We start from the raw sequence: 22,867 nt of genomic DNA on the forward strand, positions 1-22,867 counted from the left end.
TACCCCTTAAATGCCCTGGCCGCCACTGCTGAGTCCTGGAGGTAGGGTCTTGTTGTTCTGAGCTACCTCTATTAAAAACCTCCCAGCTATGATTGACAGCTCAAATGGTATTTTTCTGTCAATCATTTATAAGAGGTTGGTCCGGAAGCAAGACCCTGCTGGTCAGGGCATTGAAGGGGTTATCCAGGAATATAAAAACAGAGCTAATTTCTTCATAAAACAGCACCTGTATTACAGTTTCGTTCTTTTGAAGTGAATGGAGACAATTTGTTATATCACACAAAATCTGAGGACTGGAGTGGAGCGGTTTTTTGTAAGAAATTAGCTCTGTTTTTCTATTCCTGGATAATTCTTGGAAGGTGTATGACTGTAAACACAGGTATGGATCCACTTTCCTACCTGATGTCTACTTAGAGCTGAGCACAGTGGACTAGGGGGAAGAATTAAGGGGGTACTCCACCCCTAGACATCTTATCCCCTATCTAAAGGAAAGGGGATAAGATGTCTGATTTGTGGGGGTCCCGCTGCTGGGGACCCCTGCGATCTCCCTGCTGCATCTGGCATTCGTTTAGAGCATCGGGTGCAGTGCAGGAGGCTCGTGACATCATGGCCACGCCCCACTCGTGATGTCACGGGCACGCCCCCTCAATGCAAGTCTATGGGAGGGGGCGTGACTGCCGTCACGCCCCCTCCCATAGACTTGCATTGAGGGGGCGTGCCCATGATGTCACAAGCCTCCCCCTGCATCGCCAGTTATCCGGCACAGAGCGAAATTCGCTCCGTGCACCGGATGTCTGGGGTGCCGCAGCCGAGATCGCGGTGGTCCTCAGTGTCTAGGGGCAGAATACCCCTTTAAATTTCAAAGCATGTTAGGCTGGGTTCACACTACGTTTTTCAACTACGGTTCCCGCATACATTTTCTATCAAAAACCGTATGGGAAAAAAACGGATGGAACAGTATGGGAAAGAGTAAACCGTATGCGTTTTTAAACAGTATACTGTTTTTAAAAGTGCATACAGTTCCGTCAGTTTTTATAGAAAAAAAACCCATACGTTTTTGAAAATTTTGTCCATTTTTAATTGGAGGGGTCTTGGGTGGGGACTTTAGGATGCAAATGCGCATGTGCAAAGTAAAAACGTATACATTTTTCCCGTATGGAACCGTATACATGTGCGTTTCCCATTGATGTCCATGTTAAAAAAAAACTTATGCGGTTGCAGTACGGTTTATTAACCGGAGTCAAAGCCGTGGTTGACCACAATTTTGTCTCCGGTTTAAAAACCGTACTGCAACCGCATACGTTTTTTTATCATATGGACGTCAATGGGAAACGCACATGTTTACGGTTCCATACGGGAAAAATGTATACGTTTTTACTTTGCACATGCGCATTTGAATCCTAAAGTCCCCACCCAAGTCCCCTCCCATTAAAAATGGACAACATTTTCTAAAACATATGGGCTTTTTTTCTATAAAAACTGACGGAACTGTATGCACTTTTAAAAACAGTATACTGTTTAAAAACGCATACGGTTTACTTTTTCCATACTGTTCCATCCGTTTTTTTCCCATACGGTTTTTGATAGAAAATGTATGCGGGAACCGTAGTTGAAAAACGTAGTGTGAACCCAGCCTTAGCCACAATTTTGGCCAAAATTTGTATGTTTGGGTTGAGCAATGAGATACATCTGGCATGGTGGGGTCCCTCACAACCCACCTTTATAGCAGGTTCATGAAGCTGTAACAGTGGTGGGGGTCAAAATTTCTAAATTTTGTCCTTACCAGTCCATGGGAAACTCATCCGGGGCTGAAGATTAACAATATCTGGTGCAGAATGGCTGTACCAATCTCTTCGTGTGTAATTGGTTCATCTGTCGCCTCTATTTTGTAAATAGTGTCCAGAATTGTTCTTGATCAACATTTCATTTATCTAGGAAGATACTTTCTAAAGTTTCAGAGATTTTACTTGGTGTTTTTCAGTAATAAAAAAAAATATATATAAATAAATGAAGTAAATAAAAACAAATTTTAAAAAGTAATAGATATCCTAACAATATGACCAGGCTTGGTAGACCATCATATCGGTCACCATCAGCTTTCATCTTGGGAAAAAAAGGATGGGGTCAAGCTCCACTGTGGCTGCAGATCTGAAAAAAAATTCCAGTGTTTTTGCCCATCCAACATAGTGGTCTGTAAGGGTCTATTCACACGGCAGAATTTCCGGTTGCAGAATTCTGTCTCAAATTGAAGTGGTACTCCGTCCCTAGACATCTTTTCCCCCATGCAAAGCATAGGAGATAAGATGTCTGATCGTGGGGGGCCCGCCGTTGGGGACCTCCGCGATCACACTGGGGACCCCCGCGACCCCCATTAGTTTAGAATGCTGGCTTTTGTACCGGAGGTTTGTTACGTCACGACCATGCCCCCCTCGTGACATCATGGCCAAGCCCCTTAATGCAAGTCTATTGGAGGGGGCGTGGCAGCGTGACGTCCAAGGGAGGGGCATGGCCGTGACGTCAGCCCTGAATCGCTAGTCATGAGGCATGGAGTGATGACTGCAGTGCCGCAGCAGAGATCGTGGGGGATTCCAGCAGGGGATAGGGGATAAGATGTCTAGGGGCAGAGTACCCCTTTAAATGGGCAGTCTCATTAAAACTATTTTTTGCTATTGCTCTCCTTATGGTAAAAAAAAGAAATATTTCTAATATACTTTGTTTTAAAAAAAAAACATGAAGTTTTCTATGTCTTGTTTGTGCTTAAAAAAGCTCAAGAGCACATTTTCCCCCATTTTATACACAGACTTTGGACCGAAGCCAAAAAACACAGGAAGTGCAGCCTGGAGTGCTGAGGGGGGGGTGTCCAATCAACAGCATATGGCAGTTAAATGTGAGAGGAGCTATGATTGGATGAGGCTGGACACCCCCCTCAGCACTCCAGGCTGCACTTTCTGTGTATGGGCTTTGGTGCAAAGTCTGTATATGAGATGGGGGGGAAATGTGCTCTTTTAAGCACAAATAAGACATAGAAAACTCCTAAACAAAATATTTACGCTTGTGGAATTCTGCAAGCCGAAATTCAGAAGTGTGAATGGGAGTGTGGAGCCCCATAGAAGTCTTTGGGCTTTGGTTTGAGGCAGAATTCCACAAGAGGAAATTCTGCCATGTGAATAGACCCTAAGGCTAGGTTCAGACTACGGAATCTCCAGACAGAAAATTTCCAAATCACGAGATTCCGAGTGCGGCCAGCGCTGACTGAATCAGTCGTCGTTAGGACAGCACGGACATTGCAGTCCCCAATGGACTGCAATGTGTTCCGCGAGTATTTCCACCTAAAGAATAAGAAACACCATTCTTCAGGCGGAAATTTTAAAGCGGATTTTCCGTTCACAAATTCTGTTTAAAAAAATCCGAAGTGTGAATTTGTGAACGGAGATCCCATTCACTCACTACCAAGCACATTCTAGTTAGCAGAATTTCCATCTGCAATTTCAAAGCAGAATTGCAGGCAAAAATTCCGTAGTCTGAACCTAGCCTAACAGTTTACTGTTACTGAGAAAAAGACAAAAATATGGCACTAGGACACCTAAACTCTGCACATGAGATCTAGAGGAAGGCTTTATGGGCTGAGGAGTCCAAATTGTAGATCTTTGACCTTATGTAGAACAACGAAGAAGGAATGAAGGACCTTGTGACACAAGTATACAACCATGGTGGATGATCCATCCAATATTGAGGGATGAAGAACAACATCTGAAGCTGTGATGTCTTCATAATTCGAGGCATTAATTAAAGAAATATCTACGATTGCTTGGTATCCATCCGCTAGGATCCCCAATGATCTCAAGAATAGAGGTCTAAGTCTCCCATCTCAATGTAGTGGAGATCGAGTATGAGCGCGAGTCTTCACTCAATGTCTGTGGGGCTGCTGAAGGAAAGCTTAGTGCTTGTCTATCTCTAACAGTCCCATAAAATTGAATGGAGTTGCAGCACCCATGCTTGTCCACCTCTCTATCAAAACAGGAGGTTGGAACCCCCATTCTTGTGATCAGTGGGGGTCCCAGCAGTCATACCCTCAGTGGTTGTACATTTATCACCTATCCTATAGATAGGTTATACATTTTATTTTTACTACTGTCTGGAAAAATCTACAGAATGGATATGTGTGATAGAAATTTTAAGTGGTTGAATAATTATACAAGGCCCTGTATATTAAAATGTCATTTTTTTTTTATTTAAAGAGTAGCTCCCACCAAGCATATCATTTTTTTTCTGTCCCTACCTATTGCTAATCTATCCCTAACCTCCCTGCCTGCCTTTAAAAAAAATGTCCTACCTTCTAAACAGCTACTCTCATGCTGCTCACTCTTGCTGAGCAGGAAGCCGACTTCCCCAGCAGGCGCCTTGTCACTGATGCCTGCTAGGTGCCGACTTCCGCCCTCACCTCATCTATGCTGCACTCCTGTTGGGAGCGCGCATAGATCAGGGGCCAATAGCACGGCCGGCTGCTCCGGGGTCTCCTCCTCCCTGTTTAGCAGTTCATGTGTTACCCAGGGAGGAGGAGTATAGGAGCATCGCTGACCTGCCGTTGTGACACACATACATGGACTACAACTCCCAGCACGTGTCATTCAGGAGTCCCGTCCCGTCCCGTCCCCCGTCCCCGTTCACACATGGAAGTCATCCCCAGTCTGAGATTTATTCCCCAGCCCGTGCACTTTGTCATCCTCCCATTCCGTTCAGTGAACACAGGCAGAGTTCAGGGAGGAGATAAGGGAGATGTGTACGTCCTCTCTCCCCTGTTCTGTGTTCTTTCCCCCGTGCAGACCTGCGTCCTCTGAAGGCAGAGCAGGGGGAGGGTAGATGAGGGGGAATGTACCTCCTTTCTCCCCCTGCTCTGCCTTCGCTCTGCCCTCCCACCCAGCTCTAGCTTCGGAAATCCCTACTGGGGGCGGGGACGGGCTGCGCGCGAGGCCAGTGAGCCAATGCACGCAGCCCCAACATTCACAGCACTCGCTCCCGCCTGTCTGATTGACAGGCAGGAAGCGAGCGCAGGCTGACTAAATTAGAACCGATTGCCCGTCCGGGATCAGTCCGAATTCAGCTGTGATGTCACAGCAGGCTGCAGCCGGCCACTAGGAGGGAGACCCCTAGTGGCCGGATTTCAAATAGAAAATACAATATTTTAAACACAAAAAAAATATTGCTGTATATTAGAGATATGTTGTAGTACATAAGTACTAAACATATAAAAAAAAAAAAAAAAAAAAAGTTCATGACAGTGCCCATTTAATGAAACGTATTCAAAGACGTCATAGCGACAAGTAATTATTTCATTCTTCTTACATCAAAGAGCATATCTTTCTTGCTCATCATGTCGACTTCTTCTTGTTCCTTCGCGCACCTCCATTTTGTCCTTGGCAGTGTACCTGCCCTACCATTGATTCAGTTCATCGAACGTGCGTGTACGGAATGTGCAGTCATACAGTGAATTACACATATTCATAACGTTGTATCATCCATAGCAAAAAGAAAGGAAACAAAAACATTGGCCCATTCAAGGCCTGAACCAACCGCAGTTTACACGGTTACCATGGTACTGATTGTCAGGCACAAAACAAAGCTGCCATGTTGTGCGCAAACACACATTATGTACAAGATTCTTATTATTTTTTATTTTTTTTTATTTTTTTTTAGTAGATTATACTTTTTTTTTTCTTATATAGGCTCCAAAATTTGCATTTTTTTTTAAATATAATTGTAATTACTGGGTGATTCAAAAAGGATGGTGCAAAATTATTACCTCGGAATTCAGAACTAAATGTATTTATACAAATTTACCCTATATACTACAAATGTTTAGAGTGATTTCCATTGGTGACATGGTGGTAGTCCAGTTCTGTCCAGCATCTCAGATATGGACTCCACTGTCCAAAGGATAGGGGATAAGTTATAGATTGCGGGGGGTCTGAGCACTGGGACCCCCCGCGATCTCCTGAACGGGGCCGCGGCAGTCTGCAAGGCCGACCCACGGAGCGCCAGCTGACATAGAGATACATGGAGGAGGTGTGTCGGCCCCAACTTCCTGCGGGGGTCGGGACTGCCGCTTCTGGCAGACTGCCGGGGCCCCGTTCAGAAGATTGTGGGGGGCCCCAGCAGTCGGACCCCCCGTGATCTTTAACTTATCCCCTCCTCCTGTGCATAGGGGATAAGTTATTTTTCGTTGCACTACTCCTTTAAGAAGTATCGGCATTATTTCCTGGACATCTTACTTTGCTTTAAAGGGGTTATCCAGGAAAAAACTTTTTTTTATATATATATCAGGTGGCTCCAGGAAGTTAAACAGATTTGTAAATTACTTCTATTAAAAAATCTTAATCCTTTCAGTACTTATGAGCTTCTGAAGTTAAGGTTGTTCTTTTCTGTCTAAATCCTCTCTCATGACACGTGTCTCGGGAAACGCCCAGTTTAGAAGCAAATCCCCATAGCAAACCTCTTCTAAACTGGGCGTTTCCCGAGACAGGTGTCATCAGAGAGGATTTAGACAGAAAAGAACAGCTTTAACTTCAGAAGCTCATAAGTCCTGAAAGGATTAAGATTTTTTAATAGAAGTAATTTACAAATCTGTTTAACTTTCTGGAGCCAGTTGATATATATATATATATATATATATATATATATATATATATATATAAACCAGATACAGGCGCAGCACTCCAACAAAATAAGTGATTTAATATCTCATGTCAGCATTACAACGTTTCAGCTCCTCCTGGAGCCTTTTTCAAGCATCTTGAAAAAGGCTCCAGGAGGAGCTGAAACGTTGTAATGCTGACATGAGATATTAAATCACTTATTTTGTTGGAGTGCTGCGCCTGTATTTGGTTTTTATCTTGGATGGACTCTGATCAAGTCCTTTGGGACGCTGGCACCAATTTTTTGGTTGGACTGGATAAGTAGTGCTGCTTTATTTTGGGATTATATATATATATATATATATATATATCAAGTTTTTTCCTGGAGTACCCCTTTAATCCTTTACTTCGGCATTTCATAGAAACTCCCACACTATTGTCCAGTAAAACAGTGGCCCCCAAACTGTGGACCTCAAGCTGTTGCAAAAGTACAACTCCCAGCATGCCAGGACAGCCAACGGCTGTCCTGGCATGCTGGGAGTTGTACTTTTGCAAGTTAGAAGGACACTGGTTGGGAAGCACCGTTCTAGAGGCTCTAGCTCAGGCTATATAGCAGCTAGAGCTTTGATCCCATCTCTAGCCCTTATACAGTCTGAGAAACAAACGGTTAAAGTGGAAGCTACATAAAATTACAGTTTCACTCGAGCCATGTAAAGGAAGGAGAAAGAAGGCTGGAAGATATACATGTTGAACTTTACCTAAAGATTTGCACTGGTAAAAAAAAACTACTGTGTGAATAAGGTTTTACAAATCTCATCCACAGGTTGGTGAAAAATTTCTACATGGAAATTGACCATGGTGCAGATGGTTAAAGGGGTTATCCAGGAAAAAACTTTTTTTTTTATATATATATATCAACTGGCTCCAGAGAGTTAAACAGATTTGTAAATTACTTCTATAAAAAAATCTTAATCCCTTCAGTACTTATGAGCTTCTGAAGTTAAGGTTGTTCTTTTCTGTCTAAGTAATCTCTGATGACACGTGTCTCGGGAACCGCCCAGTTTAGAAGAGGTTTGCTTTGGGAATTTGCTTCTAAACTGGGCGTTTCCCGAGACACGTGTCATCAGAGATTACTTAGACAGAAAAGAACAACCTTAACTTCAGAAGCTCATAAGTACCGAAAGGATTAAGATTTTTTTTATAGAAGTAATTTACAAATCTGTTTAACTTTCTTGAACCAGCTGATATAGAAAAAAAAGTTTTTTCCTGGAATACCCCTTTAAAGGGGTTCTCTGGAGTTTGCTACTGTTTCCTACTGGGGCCCAAAAAAAAAAAAAAAAAAACAACTATACTTTCCTAGCCCTGGTTCCCTGCAGCTCCCGTTTGGCTCAGTACGGTCCCACCATTCTTCTGTTCTCATTACACTTCTGAGACGAGTACTCGGTACAGGACCTTTCTGCTCAGTCAGTCAGTGGCCAGGAAGGCGCACCACTGCAACTAGTCATTGGCTGATTTGGCAGATCTTGCACTGAGCACTCCTCTCAGAAGAAAAGAGAAGCCTGGGGGGCCAGATTAAAGGGGTACTCCGGTGAAAACCTTTTTTTTTTTTTTTTTTTTTTTTTAAATCAACTGGTGCCAGAAAGTTAAACAGATTTGTAAATGACTTCTATTAAAAAAATCTTAATCCTTCCTGTGCTTATTAGCTGCTGAATACTACAGCGGAAATTCTTTTCTTTTTGAAACACAGAGCTCTCTGCTGACATCACGAGCACAGTGCTCTCTGCTGACGTCTCTGTCCATTTTAGGAACTGTCCGGAACAGCATATGTTTTCTATGGGGATTTTCTCCTACTCTGGACAGTTCCTAAAATGGACAGAGATGTCAGCAGAGAGCACTGTGCTCGTGATGTCAGCAGAGAGCTCTGTGTTTCACTGTAGTGTTCAGCAGCTACTAAGTACAGGAAGGATTAAGATTTTTTAATAGAAGTCATTTACAAATCTGTTCAACTTTCTGGCACCAGTTGATTTAAAAAAAAAAAAAAAAAAAAATACGTTTTTCACCGGAGTACCCCTTTAAAGCAGAAATGGAGCTTCGGTGGACTGCGGATAAGTAAGTATGCCTTTTTTGCTACTTTCTCCCGCCCAAAAAGTAGGGCTGGCTAGCTCAGCCAATCGCTGGCCACAGCAGTGTCTCATCTTGGCCAGTGGTTGGTTGAGCGGGCAGGTCCTGCACCAAGCATTCATCTTGGAAGCAGGAAGAAAAGAGAAGATCGGGGGACCAGACGGAGCTGGATGGGATCTGTGGGGAACGGGGCTTGGGAAGTATTGATTTTTTTTCAAATTTTTTCCAGGCCCCACCAGGGTATGACTTTTTCTGTCATTGCAGAGTTTACCTCTAAATGGGATAAAACAGTATTATTCCATTTTATTTTCCTTTATTTATTTTTTTATTTTTCACATTTTGAGTTTTTCTTTACATTTTGGCCCTGATTTACTATTGTAAACCCAACATTTTTTGTCGGGTTGTGCGCCAAGATTCTGGCCAGAATTGGAAAAAAAAACCTGACTAACTCTCTATTTTACTGAGAAAACGCATGTCCCACACATTTTTACAAAAACCCAACCTATTTACAAAGATTTCCACAGAAAACGTGATGGATTTGAGCTGAGGAAAACCCTACAGATCAGGGGGGAAAAAAAATTGTAGTGAATTAAAACCCATAAAGAAAACTACACTTCACTCTTAGTAAATCGGGGCCATTATCTTTATATATTTTATTGTTTTTTGTGTTTTATAGTTACATCATCTTTCATCTTTGGAAATAGATTTAACTACCTTATTTTTCGCCCTATAGGACGCACCGGCGTATAAGACGCACCCAATTTACAGGGGCAAAATCTAAAAAAATAAAGATTTTGAACCCAATAGTGGTCTTCAACCTGCGGACCTCCAGATGTTGCAAAACTACAACTCCCAGCATGCCCGGACAGCCGTTGGCTGTCCGGGCATGCTGGGAGTTGTAGTTTTGCCGTTGGCTGTCCGGGCATGCTGGGAGTTGTAGTTTTGCAACATCTGGAGGTCCGCAGATTGAAGACCACTGCATAGGAGGTAATACTCACGTGTCCCCGCCGCTCCGGACCCGTCACCGCTGCCCTGGATGTCGCTCCATCGCTGTCGCCGTGTCCCCGTCGCTCCGGAACGTCTCTGCTGCCGGCCGGGTATCCTCGCTCTCCGTCGCCGCCATCACGTCGTTACGCACGCCGACGCACGTACGCGACGACGTGATGACGAGGAAGGAGAGCGCCGGCCATACAGGGGATCCCTGAACGGAGAAGACACCGAGGAGGCAGGTAAGGTCCCTCCCGGTGTCCTGTAAGCACTAACCCGGCTATTCAGTCGGGCTGTTCGGGACCGCCGCGGTGAAATCGCTGAACAGCCGGGTTAGTGTCACTTTCCCTTCGGACGCGGCGGTCAGCTTTGATCGCCGCGTCTGAAGGGTTAATACAGGGCATCACCGCGATCGGTGATGTCCTGTATTAGCCGCGGGTCCCGGCCGTTGATGGCCGCCAGGGACCGCCGCGATAGGGGTGTATTCGCCGTATAAGACGCACCGACTTTTTCCCCCCAGTTTTGGGGAAGAAAAAGTGCGTCTTACACGGCGAAAAATACCGTACACTTTTTAAATCCATCTCTTTTTACATCAGTTATCTCTGCCTTGATTCATTGTCTGGATTATTACGTTTACCTTTTTTTGAGGTTTCTTTTTTATTTATTTATTTATATATTTTTTTTCTAAAACGCTATACACAAGATTTGTACATTATGAATGTTCCAGACAGTACAGCGCAACATGTTCCTGAACAGAGCGACCAGACATGTTTTCTGCATTGTGCTGGTAACATTAACGCTTTTCAGCCGATGCCCTTTGTTCCCTCTGCGCTTTTGTTCTCTACTCCGTGGGTGCGTTTTAAAACACTTCCTACCTATACTTGATAAAATGGGATTTATTTTCTTTTTGTTTTTTATTTATTTATTTATTTTTTTTTTTTATGTGTTTAGCGTCTGAAATACTAAGTATTGAAATTAAGCATCAAAGGAGGGGAACTGGCTCAGGTTAATGTTAGACTATTCTGAAGGACTTTTTAGTTATTCAATCATTGCTTGGATTATTTAACAATATCATTAGCTTTAAAAGGGTCACAGAGTAAAATTTTTGAATAGAGAGAATTTTTTTTTTATTTTTTTTTTTCAAAAGTGGTTGCCTTATTTAGAGGGGGACGTCTGTTTGGTACCTCCTGGAGGAGCCAAAGTAGAAAGTCGCTAACAAAGAGTGGCTCTTGCGCTGGTGTACCCAGTCCCTTCACGCATTGTATGAATGACTAGCATGCAATACAAGATTTCGCCTGCAGTGGCCGCTGTAGAGAAAAGAATGGCTTCAGCTAAGGCCAGACGCCTGATGATCAGTAGTAGAGATGAGCGAACTTACAGTAAATTCGATTCGTCACGAACTTCTCGGCTCGGCAGTTGATGACTTATCCTGCGTAAATTAGTTCAGCTTTCCGGTGCTCCGGTGGGCTGGAAAAGGTGGATACAGTCCTAGGAAAGAGTCTCCTAGGACTGCATCCACCTTTTCCAGCCCACCGGAGCACCGGAAAGCTGAACTAATTTATGCAGGAAAAGCCATCAACTGCCGAGCCGAGAAGTTCGTGACGAATCGAATTTACTGTAAGTTCGCTCATCTCTAATCAGTAGTGATGAGCAGCAGGGGCCATATTCGAATTTGTGATATTTCGCGAATATATTGACGATTATTTGCCCTATGTTTGCAAAATTCGCATATTCGCTATGTTCATTCACTTTATTTTTCGCATGGGAAAATGTGCATAAAATTTGCATAAAAATTAGTATGTGAAACTAAACTAAAATTTGCATAAAAATTTGCATGGGAAAAAAAAACAAAAAAATACGAACATTCGTCATTACGAATATCTACCACCATATTCTAAATATTCGCGAAATTCGCGACTTGACGATATTTGCGATAGAAAATTTGCATTACGAATATTCGTGCTCAACACTAATGATCAGTTCTACTTTTGCAACAGCTGGAGGGACACTGGTCGGGAAACTTTGCATGGAGCAGAGGCGACATGGAACAGGTTGTGTATCTCTATGAAAGAGCCAGAGATACACAAGCCCTGTACTCGTGTATCTCTGGCTCTCCCATAGAGATACATGGAGGGGGCTTCATGCACGAGGAGAGACAGAGCGCTCTGAAGGAGGTCGCAGGGGGTTCCAGATTTCCTAAACAGGAGTACTTCTTTAATACACTGTGACGTGGAAAATAACATTTGAGTACATGATGGAAAAGACACTTCAAGGGGTAATGCAGAAAACAAAGATCGGGCCCTTCAGTCCTGGAAGGCCTAACCCTTCACCATATTCGAGGGTTCATCTTGGAGTTTGCTGGGCCAGTTTTTTCATTTACCGTATTTTTCGGCATATAAGACGCTCCGGCATATAAGACGCACCCAATTTTAAAGCATAAATATCTAGAAAATAAAGATTCTGAACCAAACACAATGTAAAGTATAGGACAGTGATCTTCAACCTTCAGACCCCCAGATCTTGCAAAACTACAACTCCTAGCATGCCCGGACAGCCGTTGGCTGTCCGGGCATGCTGGGAGTTGTAGTTTTGCAACATCTGGAGGTCCGCAGGTTGAAGACCACTGGTATAGGAGGTAATACTCACGTGTGTCCGCCGCTCCGGACCCGTCACCGCTGCCCTGGATGTCGCCCTCCATCGCTGTCGCCGCTGTCGTCCGCGTCGCTCCGGAACGTCTCTGCTGCCTCGACCTCCGTCGCCCCCATCACGTCGGTACGTACGCCGCTCCTATTGGATGACGGGACGGCGTGTGCGAAGACGTGATGACGACGAAGGCCATGCAGGGGATCCCGGCACGGAGCAGACACCGAGGAGGCAGGTAAGGTCCCAGTGTCCTGTAAGCTGTTCGGGACGCCGCAATTTCACCGCGGCGGTCCCGAACCGCCCGACTGAGCAGCCGGGTTAGTGTCCCTTTCGCTTCAGATGCGGCGGTCAGCTTTGATCGCCGCGTCTGAAGGGTTAATACAGGGCATCACCGCGATCGGTGATGTCCTGTATTAGCCGCGGGTCCGTTGATGGCCGCAGGGACCGCCGGTTTTAATGTGTATTTGCCGTATTGCCCACCCCTTTCAATACAAGTCTATGGGAGGGGGCGTGGCGGTCTTTACGCCCCCTCCCATAGACTTGCATTAAGGGGACGGGCCGTGATGTCACGAGGGGCGGCGCCTTGACATCACCCTTCTCCGTCCCCCGTATCGCCCGTCATTACGCACAGAGTGAACTCGCTCTGTGCTGTAATGATAGCGCGGTGCCGCAGCGGGGATCCCGGGGGTCCCCAGCAGCGGCACCGCGGCGATCTGACATCTTATCCCCTATCCTTTGGATAGGGGGATAAGATGTCTAGGGGCGGAATACCCCTTTAACGGGTTGTATCTCAGACTGTACAGGAGCTAGAGATGGAATCACGGCTCTAGCTGCTATATAGACTTAGACAGAGCCTGTAGAGCAGTGTTTTTTTACCGACCAGTGATCAGACCCCCCACAATCAGACACTTATCCCCTATCCTGTCAATAGGGGATAGATAAGCACCTCTTTAATCTTACATTACATTAATTCAATCATATAGCAACGTTTCAGGCTCGGCCCTTCTTCTTTGAGGATTGAATTCCTTTCTAATCCTGAAGAAGGGCCTAGTGCGAAACACTGCCATATGATTGAAGGAATGTAACATAAGAGCATGACTAATACATCTTTTCCATCTTTTTTGGAATAGAAAACAGGTTCGATATTCTCTTTTTTTTGTTGATTTTTAAAAAATTATTTTGTTATTATTTTTTTTTTTTTTTAGGAACGGTCTCTGACAACTTTTCTGAGCTCATTTCTGTCTGGTTGTCACTTTCCGCGCTCATTAATTGATTTATCAGAGTTGCTTATCCTGTCCTGACAGCCGAAGACTACTATAGTAATAGAGGACTGTGGAGCCACCTAATGTCTCTTTTTTGTTTTTTCAGGTATGGGCTGTTTCTGGGGAGCAGAAAGAAAGTTCTGGAAGCAGAAAGGAGTCTATTCTACTCAGGTCGGTTTTGCTGGAGGTTTTACGCCCAATCCTACCTATCAAGAAGTCTGCACAGGTACCTTAGCTCATATGTTTATTTAAGATGGGAATAATCATATTTATACAATTGGTATTGTCAAATCTTAAAAAATGTTGTCCCACTTTGCTCAGGCTCGCATGACCACATGTTAATCTGTAGCTTTATGGTCACTTCTAGAGATTAGCGAACTTACAGTAAATTTGATTCGTCACGAACTTCTCGGCTCGGCAGTGAATGACTTATCCTGCATAAATGAGTTCAGCTTTCCGGTGCTCCCGTGGGCTGGAAAAGGTGGATACAGTCCTAGGAGACTCTTTCCTAGGACTGTATCCACCTTTTCCAGCCCACAGGAGCACCTGAAGGCTGAACTAATTTATGCACGATAAGCCATCAACTGCCGAGCCGAGAAGTTCGTGACAAATCAAATTTACTGTAAGTTCGCTCATCTCTAGTCACTTCACATCAGAAAAAAATGAATAAAAAGCGAACAAAAAGTCCCATCAATACAAAGACGTTACCGTTAAAAAATACAGATCACCACGCAAAAAATTAGCCCTCATAGAGCCGCGTATACGGAAATAAAAGAAAAATATTCTTAGACTTCCATGGGACTGCCAGAATTGAAGTTCCGGGAATCGCCCTAATCTCCTGAGGCTTGGGGAAAGTCTTGGGTGTCCTAGGCTTTTGTTCCGGTTTCCTGTCTAGTAGAGTGGGCGGTCTTTCCAAGGGAGCTCTTATAGGGTGATAGAGGAACCCAAGTTGTAGCCCAAAAATGAGCCCATGAAACCAAGAAAAATAAACTTATGACCATTGGAGAGTAAACACTAAATAAAATGATGTCCTTCACTTATCCTATAGATATATATGTGAATATGCTATAAATATCTCGAGTGGAAATTACAATAATAAAACAAATCTGGATGGGAAACATGTCATACAAAAAAAAATAATATTTCCTCTTATTATTTTTTTTTTTTTCTCATCATATCGCCTGGTTTTATGGATTTCCTCCAGGATTGATGGGTTAATGATCTGGGAAGATGTTGATCAAATAATTTCCGAAGCCTAAATCATCCAAGTTTCTGAGCAGATAATTAAGGGGAACCTGTTAGTTTTGGTTTCCATAGTAACCGGGCGTTGAAAGACCTGCAAGAATATGGTGTTCTCTCTCTAATGAGAGCGACTTAGAAGCTTTCCCGATGTAGCTGTCACTGTCAGGATAATGGATCCATGTTGGGCCTTTGACATTACTTGTTCCGCTTCCATTGTTTCAGGTAGGCTGAAGAAATGTCACTAATGCTATGTTTAGGTGCCACGAAGAAAGAGCCTACAGTTTTTTTTTTCCTTTTAAAGTTGCCTATCCGAGCCTACTGCTACGTTCCCTCGAAAAGCATCAGGAGAGCTGTCATGTGTGAAATGACATAATAACCTGCCATGGTGCGCCCATCGGTGGTCTGCAATTAGCTAATTGTATTAATGGAGTCCTGGATCTCCCCCCCCCACATTGTCATTAGGAGTAATTATATTATATAGAACCATATGAAATGATTGCGCTTCCATTTATATAATGGTATAGGACACTGTTTTGTTAGTACAGATGGGCGATTAGGTGGCAAATGGGAGATTTCTATCCTAAAAGTTTTACTTTTGGAATTTACTTGAAGTCTTTAAGATGTCCATAGAAGACTAATGACCTCGGCCTATGTACTTGTCAACAGTCCCGATTTTAATGGAATAATGGCGCTAACCCACTCAGATCACCGGATTATACAAATCTTGTATGCAACATATTGTTAGGAAGTCTCAGCTGGTGTTTGTATTGTCCACCAAGAATAATGTTGAACAAGCACTCTAGGGTTTTTGTTTTTTTTGCACATATCACGCACACTCAACATTACTAGGCCTACAGCGAAAATGCAGTCTAAAAACTCAGAAGTGCAAACACGACCTTAAGTCTTTCAGTGCCTTCCCATAAGGAGTCCATAGACCTCTTTTCATTCCCTAGTGTCTCTTCACAATGGCCACATTTATCATTACCTGTCTACCTCCGTGTTTTTGTTGCGTCTTTTTAAACCCCGTATATTTCCCGTCCTTGCGCCTTTTTTTAATTAAAAATGCACACGCATCTTGATGATTTTGGCGCAAGCACGGTAATACCCTCAAACCTCTATCTTACACCTTTCTCTTACACTGGTTTTTGTGATAGCGCAGTGGACACGTAGAAGGATTTCCTACACCACCTTGAGCTTGGTGTAAATTTTTGCCGTATTTCTGGTCTTTGCGCCTTTTTATGCGCCTTTTTATAAAAGGCGCAATTGATAAAACACATCCATATCATGCGTACTGCCCAAATCAGTGGATCGTAACTCAAAATCAGCAGAAACTTCTAAACAAAAAGGTGCAAAAAACATACTTTGCGCCAAATTAGCGCCAAATATAGAAGGAAAAAACGGTGTAAACACATTGATAAATGTGGGCCAATGTGTTCATTTGGGGCAGGAAGCAGACCACACCAAATAGCCCAACGTTGGAGGGGGTGTGAGACTGCCTGATCTCAGACTTTACTGTTTGGCTGCCATGCTTACCAGGGTGGTTGATTGGTGCCGTCATGCAGCGGTTAAACCATTGGCAGCTATCGAGCAGTCCTTCACCCCTTTCCCTCTTCAGTGCCTCCCTTGTTGTGTTCAGGGACTCCTGAATTACGCTCTCATCCTACTATTTGTCCGACTGGTCAAACCATCTCATGCTTTTCCATGATTTTCTTGAGTTTACCTATGGTCCCTGTCTTAGGTAATCCTGCCTTCCTTCCTGCTGTGGAGACTGTGTTCCGAACATGGACACCGGCGGGTCGTTTCTGAGTAGCTACCGTTCACTTTCCTCAGGGGTGGTTGATGCATACAGACCTTTTGACAATGTCAGACCCGGTGCCTTTAGGTTCTTATAGGTCTGACCAACTACACCATTTTCTTGCCTCCCTTTCTCTGCCCTCTCACTTTGACACGGAGACTACACCATTTTTATGTATGTCGCAGCTGATTCACTGCAACATGTTCTCTCCCTAATGTACTCTATGGTGATTTCTCCTCCAGACCAACATCCCCTCCTTTCATGTTAAAATGGGAAGCGGACCTATAGATCTCGATAACCCCAGAGCAGCAGTCTCGTATTTACAGTTTGGTACCTTATTCTGTGCTTCCAAGAATCAGGGTATAAGTTCTTGTCCAAATGGTACAGAGTGCATACCCGACTCCATGCAGCCTGGCCCCATGTGGACCTATGTGTTAGGCTTGTGGCTCTGCGGAAGCCTTGTTTCTTCACACCCTCACCCCCTTTTAGGAGGGAGTCTCGACCACTATTAGCTAGGTTACTGGGCTGACAATGGAGTTGACACTTGATCTGTTCCTACTGCATCACTGTCACATCTTCACCAAAATGTATAAACGCTCTCTACTCCGGTTCCTAGTCATGGCTGCTAGGACCTGTATCTCTCTCCTCTGTAAACAGCCTACTGCTCCCTGGAAGACCTGGCTCCTCTCTGCGTCTCATGGCAGATTCTTCTGCACTTTGTCCTTGTGGGTGCAATTTCAAGACATTGTCGAATGCATGGACATTCTGCATTCTCATCCTCCTTGATGGCACCTGCCTTGTCCCTTGTATGCGTCACTGCTGAATTAAAGGGTCCTCTTCTTATTGGTATTTTTCATTACCATTACCATGTGGAGGGATCCTTCCCTTCTCCCTCATCCTCCTCATCCTCCTCATCCTCCTCCCTTCCCCGATGTAATGTACATATTCTGTTTCCTCTTGTGTTTATTATACAAAAGTCACTAATTGTGTTTATTTCTTAAATAAAAAAAATAAAACCAAAAATATAAAAAAAATTGAGTTTCCAAAAACTTTATTTCTTATCTTGCCACGATCCTGAGTTCTATAAAGTTATACAGACACATCTGTATCTGTGTGCCCTCACATACTGAATCCCTATACTTCAATGTCTGTACAGTGCATTATGGGAAATGATAGAGAGAAAAAAAAAATATATATATATCCCAAAGTACATTGGCTCAGAAGTCAATATTTCACCTCAGCTGAGATTCGTGAGGTAAATCTTTCAGCACTGTGTTGTCAGATTACAAATGGCTCAAAATTGCAAAAAGAGAACTTGGAAGTAAGGCACTCACCCTGCATGTAGCCACCAGGTGAAGACTTTATTCCAAAGTATACATAGGAACAAGTGAATGAAGCCAGATTCCCATTTCGCGGGATTGCCCAAGTGTGACCAAGTGGGCAATCCCACGAAACGGGATCGTTGTACCATGAGCTCTTCTGAGCTCTGTCTTTTCCTCCCTCCCTGGCTTCATTCACTTGTTCCTGTGTCTACTTTGTAATAGGGATGTTCTGATACGACACTGGTATCTGTATCGGGACTGATACTGGACATTTGCACGAGTACTTGTTCTTGTGCAAATGTCCTTGATACCTCATCGAGGTGCCAAACTATGCAGCACACCCAGCAGCTGAGCACGCGTCATAGCCTGGACCTGTGGTTAATGCCGAACATCACCAATCGCGGTGATGTCCAGCATTAACCCTATAGATGCCGCAATCAAAGTTGATTGCGGCTTCTAAAAGTCCTGAAGTTAACTGCAGGTTAGCTCAGGGATGCTGATCCGGATCACCGCAGTGAAATGAATTCTAGTACTCGTCGATACCGAGTACGAGTACTTTTTAAAGGGAATCTTACACCAGGGTGACGCAGGTTTCTGGCGCTATTTACCGTATATGTGGGTCCTTGTTGTGTACAATGGAGGCGGCTGCTGTAGCATGAGCCAAGATTTCTCTCTTCTCCATTGGACAGAACAGGGAATTTGTATTGGCGGCGAGACCCATGACTGATGACCACATGGTGAGCAGCGGTAGAGACCGGGTCACCTGCACTATCTACCTATAAATTTAAGTTAGTGCAGGTGACTCTGCTGTAAGATTGTCTTTAATAGTAGGTAGTATCCCCTTGTAAGTATTATAGATAGTTGCAGACATTAGACAGCAGCCTACCCTGTAGACAGCAGCCCCCCCCCCCCCCTGTAGACAGCAGCCCTGTCTTATGTGGTCTTATGGAGGAGCATGTGACACACACGTCACTCTGCTTCCTCCGTAGCGTTACGCTGGGCGCATGGGAGGAGGTGGAGTGACGTGTGTGTGTGTGTCACATGCTCTTCCATAAGACCACATGATGCAGACGGCAGAACGGCGCAGCAGCAGTAAAGGGAACAGCAGAACAGGGCTGCGGCATGATGCGGATCAGAGAAGGAGCAGAGCACTCCACCAGGTATCGGCTTTGGTATCGGGGACATTAGACGAGTCCCCAATACCATGCAAATACCGGGTATCGGCTCCGATACCGATACTAGTATCGGTATTGGTACATCCCATATATATATATATATATATATATATATATATATATATGTATATAGTCGGTGAAGTGAAATTGAAATAGTAAAAAAGATAATTTAGCAAATTTGGTGGTTTTCTTTTCTACGCCATTTACCTTGTGGTTGAGATAACATGTTCTTTTGATACTCTAGGTCGCCCTGATTACAGCGATACCAGATTTGTATAGTTTCCGTCATGTTTTACTAATTTTAAAAAAATTCTGAACTTTAAAAAAAAATGTGATTGCCATTTTTTGACCCCTGTAGCTTTTTTTTTTTTTTTCCGCATACCTGGCTGTATGAGGGCTCAGTTTTTGCGCCATAATCAGTTTTTTGTATCGGTACTATTTGGTATTGATCTGACTTTTTAATCGCTTTTTTACTTTTTTTTCTGGGAGATTATAAAAATTGCAATTCCGTGGTTTGGTATTTTTTTTTTTGTATTTACGTCATTTACCGTATGGGATACATAATGTTATATTTTACTAGTTTGTACAATTACGCACTCAGCGATACTAAATATGTTTATTTTTATTATGTTTTTATATAGGAAAAGGGGGTGATTTGAACTTTTAACATGGAAGGGGTTAATGTGTGTCTCTGTTTTACATTTTATTAGACTTTTAAGTGGAATTATTAACTTCCTCATACAGATCAATAGAGCTCTATTGAACTCCATTGGTCTGTGTGCTCTGTAATCCATTGATAGAGCCTAGTCCAGCCAGGCTCTATCAATGACAGAGCCATGGACACCAGGGAAGCAGAGGTAAGCCCTCCGACTACCTCTATAGTGAATCCCCCCCCCCCCCCCCCCGCGCGATCGCGCTGCAGGGGGGGGCGGGGCGGGGCATCTAGCCCACAGGGCGCATTCACATGTCCCTTTTGACAGCCGAGATCTAAAGGGTTAATAGCCAGCCACGCTGATCCCCGCATGCTGGCTATTAGCGGCGGCCCCTGGCTACTGAAAACAGCCGGGGGCTGCAAAGTATGGAGCGGGCAGGAGTCGGGAGCTGCGCTTGTCAGGTCCGGCCCTGCTTGCCCGAAGCAGGGCTAAGGGCCGGTAAAATTCTCCTGCCCGGTGCCCGGAAATGCATGTCCCAGGCATCGGGCCATAGGAATTCCACATCCCTGGTACTTAAAAAAAAAGGTATCGGTACTCGTACTCGGTCTTAAAATTATTTGGGACATCCCTACTTTGTAATAAAGTATTCACGTGGTGGCTACATGCAGGGTGAGTGCGTTACTTCCAAGTTCTTTTTTTTGCAATTTTGCACTATTTTTGTTCTAAGTAAGAGCACCCCCATTTGCTGCCTTATTCTGTTGCTCATCATTATCCAGTGTGATGTACTTTTAGTAACCAGATCGTACAATGCCGAGTCTGTATTCTTCATATAGATTACAAATGGCTACCAGCAGAATTTTGAACGCAGTTCTGGATGGTAATAGAGAAGATCTAGCGCAAGGTCAGAACAAAATCATAAGACGTGGGTTCTCTCACTCTTAGTCCTTGAAGACAGTTTAGCTGCTAGAATGTATCCAACGTAAAATCCAGATTTTGCTATTGGGTTCACAACATTTGGTATCTGGGGCCTTCCGTAGATGTCCATGTTGGTCCAGTGTCATAATGACCAAACATAGGCAGTCACCTAGACCAATTTATTCTGGATATTAGTTGGGGTCTCAACTACCAAATCTCTACATGTAAAGCTTCTTATTGGCCGGCCAGAAAATAGTGGAAGACCAATTTGGATGCCGAAGGCCTAATTTTGCATTATATCTGAATACAATCAGAAAAAATGAAGAATCTCTTGCAGCCTCTGGTGGATTTATTGTATGATGCAACAAATTCCCTCCTACAGAACAACATGTGTCAAGCACGGTGCTGAAGATTCCGGCTGTAAATAATTGTGTTTCTCCGTCATCGTGAACCCTCTACACCATCTATCCAGCCCCCCCGGAGTCTGAAGCTATAAATTGCCATGTCGGCTGGCGGAATATTCAGCAGCTGGATGTTTTATTACCGTCTTGTTCAAATATTCATAACCATTGTTTTATACTTAAGCCGGTGATTGAAGAACTGAGCTTTCCTGTTTCTTTGATGAGCTGCTTATTATCGGTAATGGCTCTGACCCTATTTCCGACTGGCGGGGAACAAACTGGTCTTCAAAGCAAAATGGTAGATGCCCTCTGAATGCGCAATGTATTTAGCGGTATAAGTTGGGCTTGATAATCATGGGTTTGGCATAGATGGGGCTTAGGGACAATGGAGGAGATTTATCAAAACCTGTGTAGAAAACGGGTGCAGTTGCCCATGGCAACCAATCAGATCGCTTCTTTCATTTTTGACAGGCCTCTTTAAAGCAGTACTCTGCTTCTCAGCGTTGAGGGGGCTCAACATTGAGGGGACGTGGCCGTGATGTAATGAGCGGGGCAAGAACATGACATCATGAGCCTCCGGCGCTGCACCCGATGCTCTAAACGAATGCCAGGTGCAGGAGGGAGATTGCGGGGGTCGCCAGCGGCGGGATCAGTCATCTTATCCCCTATACTTGGGATAAGATGTCTAGGGGCGGAGTACTCCTTTAATGCGCCATTGTCATGAAGTTTGGGGCATATAACCGAACAACAGTTGTGTGTATGATATGTATTCACCATTACTTTTACCTTTTTTATTACAGCTTTTATTACCCCAAAAAAACGCTTTTCTGTTCAGTCAACAACAGTCCCTCTATGTCAGTGCTGGGACCGCTGTGTGATTGACGCCAGGGAGCGTGCGCTTGCCCTGAAAATTCACGTCGGTGCCTCTAGCAATGCCCAGGCACATGAAGGGTGCCAGGAGAGTGAGCAAGAATTTACGTCGGCGCTCACCTAAAGATGATAAGGGGAGTATGCGCTGGGACCGGTGTGTCAATCAAATATTAAACACATAATACACGCACTGTTGTTAGGTTATATGCCCCAAACTTCATGACAGTTACGCTGTAAGTGATGAGGTTCATTCCCTAGTGTAACGTGCAGGTACCATGTTCTAGTAATGCTATAAACGTTATGGTCCCACTAATGCACAAAAGTTCTAAGAGCCACCTGCAGGGGGACTAAGAGGCAAATGGGCTTCTGAGCCACTGGTAGGGCAATACTAAAATAGTGTCAGTAGTGGCTGCTGAAAAAACATGGCTGCTTTCTTCCAAGAACAGTCTACAGGTTGCACTTGGTTTGCTGTGCACGTTGTCGAGCTCCAGTACCGGACACCACCAATGGACAGGAGTGGCGTTATTTTAATGCTATACACCAACTTTTTAAAAAATCTTGTTCAGCTCTGCTACATCTACTCTGTGCCTGTGTCTAATCCTATATGTATTTTTCATTGCAATGATGGGAGTCGCATCTCAGTACGTCTAATTTTCGTCCCATTCCCCCCCCCCCCTTCCCGCGCGCCTGGTGCTCGTCTAATAAGAGGGTTGGAATAATGGTTGTGTGAACGCTCCCCATATGGCAAGTGCAGCTGTTCCAAGTTCAATGATAAGATGCTCGCCGGCACTTAAGCGCCGTGCGCGGTCTACTCTATTGCTTCCGTGAGTACATGTTAATAATATGCCG

The 22,867-nt window shown here is 44.1% G+C and overlaps 1 protein-coding gene across 2 annotated transcripts in view; it reads left to right on the forward strand.

Annotated features, from left to right (window-relative positions):
• MSRA (methionine sulfoxide reductase A) overlaps positions 1-22,867 on the forward strand; it is a 400,542-nt gene that overhangs the window by 188,106 nt on the left and 189,569 nt on the right. For both annotated transcript variants that reach the window (XM_056563826.1, XM_056563827.1), the window contains one exon: positions 13,752-13,871. In XM_056563826.1, the coding sequence (XP_056419801.1) occupies positions 13,752-13,871 (120 nt within the window). The remainder of the gene's footprint in view (positions 1-13,751; positions 13,872-22,867) is intronic.

The sequence above is a fragment of the Hyla sarda genome, chromosome 3 (genome assembly GCF_029499605.1).
Source record: "Hyla sarda isolate aHylSar1 chromosome 3, aHylSar1.hap1, whole genome shotgun sequence".
Classification (NCBI taxonomy): Eukaryota; Metazoa; Chordata; class Amphibia; order Anura; family Hylidae; genus Hyla; species Hyla sarda.